This window comes from Triticum dicoccoides, chromosome 2A, assembly GCF_002162155.2.
Source record: "Triticum dicoccoides isolate Atlit2015 ecotype Zavitan chromosome 2A, WEW_v2.0, whole genome shotgun sequence".
NCBI classification, from domain to species: Eukaryota; Viridiplantae; Streptophyta; class Magnoliopsida; order Poales; family Poaceae; genus Triticum; species Triticum dicoccoides.
The window spans coordinates 574,235,635-574,240,772 of NC_041382.1; the positions used below are offsets into that span (position 1 = coordinate 574,235,635).

The following is a 5,138-nucleotide window of genomic DNA, read 5'->3' on the forward strand; positions in this document are numbered from 1 at the left end:
TCAGGCGTATCCCGCCGGCCCGTATCCCCTCCTTCAATGATGCGTACGTGCAGACGTTCATACCACGGGCAAGCTGGTAATGCGACGCAACGTCTGGATATGGCATGAATGAACCTGGCCTGCGCGGGGTGGAGCGATAATTCAAAATCCGCCGTACCCCAGCCCCGGTACGAGCGGGTCGGTTGGTTCGGCTTCGGCTGGCCAGTAGTAGTACCCGAGTACCGCTCCGAAATCTAATTCCACCCATAACACTCGGCAATCCGCATTAACTGCATGCGCCTCTGCTGACTGCTGCCCCGGATCAGATGGCCTCCCCTCCCTGCGTTAATCCCGTGCCGCCCCCCTCCTGCTCTGCGCAGTGCGCACGCCCATTTCAAATCCCCACCAACACCTCCTTCCTTCCGCCAGAGTTTTCGGAGCAGGGCAGCGCAGAGCGGGGCAGGGTTTTCGCGGCGCACCCCACCGTCCAGGTGTCCTCGTCTAGGAGGAGGTCTGGATCGACGAGATGCACGCGTGCTTCCATGGCGGCGGCGGCAGCGGCAGGACCAGGACCATCAGCATCATCCGGGACCTCACCAAGAACGTACGCCGGCAGCCCAGCGCCATCCGTCAGATTCCGTTCCATCCTTCCCGTGTACGGTATGTCCGCGCGCGCGCGCGGATGCATCTAACGTGCCTGTGTGCGTGTGTGCAGATGAAGTCCATGTCGCTCAAGATGAAGGCGGGCGGCGGCGGGGGCAACGCGCGGGCGAGGCGACGGCGGCGGAAAGGGGCGGAAGGGGAGGAGGACCTGGAGCCGCAGGACAAGGACGTGGCCGCGGCGTCGGCGTCCGCCAAGATAGCGCCGGAGGAGCGAGAGGGGAAGACGCGTGCGCCATGCGACCGGTGCCGCTCCGGCCTGGAAGACGTCCCCGAGGAGGGGGAAGAGGAGGAGGAGGCGGCGGCGGCGGACCATACGACCGGGGAGGAGCAGAGCGATGGCGAGTGGGTGGCGGAGCCGGAGCCCGGGGTGCTGATGACGCTGGTGTCGCGCCCCGACGGCACCAACCACCTCCGCAAGCTGAGGTTCCGGGAGGAGCTGTTCGACGGGCCCCGGGCGGCGCAGCGCTGGTGGGCGGACAACTACGACAGCATCGTCGAGCTCTACAGCATCGTGCAGTCCACCGGAGCGTCGCACGAGGAGGAGGACGCCGAGGACGGCATCGACGACGACGAGCCCGCGACGCCGTGCCAGTCGGAGGACGACCACCACCAACCGCGGCGGTGGCCGCGGCTGGGGTGCGACTCGGCCTCCACCTCGGCCGGCCCGTCCAGCGGAAGCGGAAGCGGCAGCGGCGGTGGGTCGGCCAGCACCGTGGGCTCGCCAATACTGGGCCTCGTCGTCGCCACGCCTCCTAACAAGGGCGAGAGAAGCCCGGGCCAAGCACAATCACACAAACACAAGTGTCGTTCCTTGCACATAAATTAGACAGAAATGGTTATTATTTTTAGGGTTTTCTCCAGTCTTTCGTGCCCATCATCTTACAGAAGCAGGCCTGGGCACGGGTTTTACAGCTTTTGTTTATACTGATTCACTGGTTCTCATTTGTATTCGATACTTCCTGCAAGGCTGTAAACAACGGCCAGCATTTTCCTGCAAGGGGTGGCTTGGGCAGTTGGAGCAGTAAAAATCGGCTATGGCCTATGGATGGAACATTGGTATGATGACAAATGTTTAATTCTGGGAGGATGTCTTATTTGGGCACTGCTGCCTGGCTACAAAGTTCTGTTGTTAATGAACAGAATTGCTCCATTGCCCAGGCCTGAGATGCTGTGCATTCAAAGCTTCAGTTTCCTTGAACTGTTGATGATCGCCCCATGGATCAATGCTTTCACCTTTGTGAGATTGCTCGTAGTGTCTCTCTGTCTGACGAGAGAGTATGTTATGCATGGATATATGATCCATCTCGTATTCTAGTTTGTAATCGGTGAAATCCTTTTATGTCATTGTGAGTAATCGAGGATTATTCCTGCTTATACCCATTCTGCTTGGAATATTACTATTCCTAAAGTGTACATGTGTTTTCTACTCCCTCCGTTCCAAATTACTCGTCGTGGTTTTAGTTCAAATTTGAACTAAAACCACGACGAGTAATTTGGAACGGAGGAAGTAGGTTTTTAGTAACAACAAAATACTGACTAGAGATAACACCTTGCTAAACGCCGAACTGTGGATGGCTCATCAAGTCATCATGTGTGTATTTTGTGCTGAAAATGAAAGTGTCATCACTTATTCTTTGCTTGGACGTTTGCTAAAAGAACATTTTGAAGCTCGTCTCTGACGTACTTTTGCTTGAGATGGGTAATTTACTTTGACCCTGTTCCTCGCTGGAAAACAAAATGCCTGTGTCAGCGTCCCTAACGAGGCCGGCCCGCAAGGCAGCTCCAAGGATCCTGTCTCCACGACCCCGCGTGCGGCCCGGCCCAGGAAACCCAACCCACGCATCGTCGGCCCAGCGTGGGTTAACTGAAGCCCGTGCGGCAGCTACTTAAGTAGAGAGGCGACAGCGAGCTAGGGTTATCCAGTGGATCACGACTTCGGCGGCTCGGCTCTATTCCCCTTCCTCCTTCTCGCTGGCTATGAACCCTAGTTCCCCATTCGTGTAATCCTCCCTGTAATCGTTACCATATCGAATCCTGAGAGTGGAATTGCTAGTAATCGAGAGGATCCACTTCCACCCTCACATCTGGTATCAGAGACCAACAATCCACCACCACCGCGCCATCCTGACGCAGATCATCGAAACCAGAGGCATCCATCAAGCCCGTACGCATCTCGTCGCCATGGATCCGGCCATCGAAGCCTTTCTCGACAGGCTCGACAACACCCTCAAGGCCCAGAACAAGGCCATCGCAGAGATCCAGACCTCCACGGCCAAAATCGACGACCTCGTCAACTGGCGACCGGATATGGAGAAGCGGGTGGCAGATCTGGGCGACGCGGTGGCGGCGCTCCAACTGGCGCAGCCACCTCCGTCCAAGCCGAGCGAGGAGCCGATTGGCGTGAGTTCGAAGCAAGGCCCTTCTGCGGCGACCGACGTCCTCCACAGGGCCGGTGGCGGCGCGGGCAACGATTCCCATGGGCCCGATGGACACGGCATCTTCAACTTACCACGGGGGAATGTGGCGGCGTCCTTCCAGACGCCGCCGCCACCCCCGGCAACAGGTCCGTCCTCCTCCCTCGCAACAATTTCCACACCACCATCATCGTTCGCGCACGCAAGTCAGATGCTGTCTGGTCTAGGCCAAACTCACCCATCTATCACATTTCCACAATTCACGGGTGATAACCCGAATTTGTGGAAAACTATGTGCGAACAGTACTTCCAAATGTTCGGCATCTTGCCTTCGTTCTGGGTACCCATGGCGGCCCTAAATTTCTCCGGGTCAGCTGATGTGTGGCTGCAATCCATACAGAAACGTCTCGCTGAGTTCGATTGGGATACTTTCACCTCATTACTTTGCACTCTTTTTGGACGCGATCGGCACCAGACGCTGATCAGGCAGTTTTACACTGTCCGACAAACGTCCTCTGTAGCACACTACATAGAGCAATTTGAGTTAATTATCAATCATTTATCATCTTATTCTGACTCGATCCATCCCTTTTACTTCTTAACTCGTTTCGTCGAGGGTCTGCGGAGGGACATTCGAGCGGTGGTCCTCGTGCAACGACCACCGGACTTGGATACGGCGTGCGTGCTGGCATTACTCCAGGAAGAGGTGGCCGATGGCGCTTTCGGCAGCCCAGCTCGCCCACCAGAGCCACCCCCGCGAGGAGGCACTCCCATGCCGCTTCCTCCCCCTCCGGTGCGCTCGGTGCCAGCGGCGCCGGCGGCAGATCGCCGCGGCACGAACGCGGCCCGCGCAGACACAGCCAAGCTGAAGTCACTCCGGGACTATCGATGAGCTCGTGGCCTGTGTTTCAAATGCGGCGAGAGGTGGGGGCACGACCATGTGTGCCCCACCACCGTCCAGCTACATGTGGTGGAGGAGCTGCTGGACGTCTTCGGCCTCGACAGCTTCGTCGACACACAGCTGGGTCAAGACGAGCCACCACAAGAAACAGCCATGGCCATTTCATTGTCTGCAGTTACAGGGGGAGTGTCAGCCAAAGCTTTCCAACTCAGGGCGTGGCTGCAAGGCCGTGAAGTTCTCATGTTAGTGGATTCGGGCAGCTCCAATTCGTTCATCAACCAACAGCTCGCCCAACATCTTTCAGGAGTCCAACCCCTCGCCAAGCCCAGCCGTGTGCGGGTGGCAGACGGAAGTGAACTGCTCTGTTCAGAAGTGGCCACTCGATGCGCCTGGTATGCGCAAGGGCATGAGGTCTATACGGACTTGAAGGTACTGGCTCTGGGCACGTACGATGTCATCTTGGGCATGGATTGGCTAGAGGAACACAGTCCGATGCGGGTTGACTAGCGCGCGCGCTTCCTGGAGATCCCTACCCCAGCAGGACCGCTTCGCCTGCGAGGACACGACGCACCGTCGACAACTTGCCAATCCATCAACAGTCTGCAGCTGCAAAACTTGTGCAGCAAAGGCTCTGTCACACATGTCATACATCTTTGCGTGGTAGCACCGTTGCCTGAGGACTTGGAGCAAACTCCAGAATGCATTCAGGAAGTGTCGAATCAGTTCCCTAACGTGTTCGAAGAGCCAACCGGACTCCCACCTAGGAGGGCGTGCGATCATCGCATCCCTCTGATTCTAGGAGCGCGACCAGTCAACGTCCGGCAGTACAGATACAAACCAGAGCAGAAAACTGAGATAGAAGCTCAAGTGGAGGCACTGTTGAAATCAGGGGTGATTCAGCGTAGTAACAGCCCATTCTCCTCACCAGTCATTCTCGTGAAGAAAAAGGACGGCACCTAGCGTCTATGCATCGATTACAGGCAGTTAAATGCAATCACGGTGGTCGGCAAGTTTCCGGTGCCAGTAATTGAAGAACTTCTCGATGAGTTACATGGAGCAGCATGGTTCTCTAAGTTAGATTTGCGAGCAGGCTACCATCAAATCAGGTTAGCGCCCGGGGAAGAACACAAGACAACATTTTCAACTCATCGGGGGCACTTTGAGTTCAAGGTTTTATCCTT

The 5,138-nt window shown here is 56.7% G+C and overlaps 1 protein-coding gene across 1 annotated transcript; it reads left to right on the plus strand.

Moving 5' to 3' along the window:
• The first annotated feature begins 282 nt into the window (after positions 1-282).
• LOC119359614 (putative protein Brevis radix-like 5) lies at positions 283-1,718 on the plus strand. The gene is made up of 2 exons (XM_037625742.1): positions 283-583; positions 695-1,718. The coding sequence occupies exons 1-2, from the start codon at positions 506-508 to the stop codon at positions 1,466-1,468; spliced, it is 852 nt and encodes a 283-aa protein (XP_037481639.1). The 5' UTR covers positions 283-505; the 3' UTR covers positions 1,469-1,718.
• The last annotated feature ends 3,420 nt before the right edge of the window (positions 1,719-5,138 follow it).

Excerpts from the sequence above, each read along its gene's own strand:
- LOC119359614 (XM_037625742.1), top strand. The coding sequence starts at position 506 with ATGCACGCGTGCTTCCATGGCGGCGGCGGCAGCGGCAGGACCAGGACC. Across the intron at positions 584-694 it reads TCCGGGACCTCACCAAGAAC|ATGAAGTCCATGTCGCTCAA; the intron begins GTACGCCGGCAG and ends GCGTGTGTGCAG.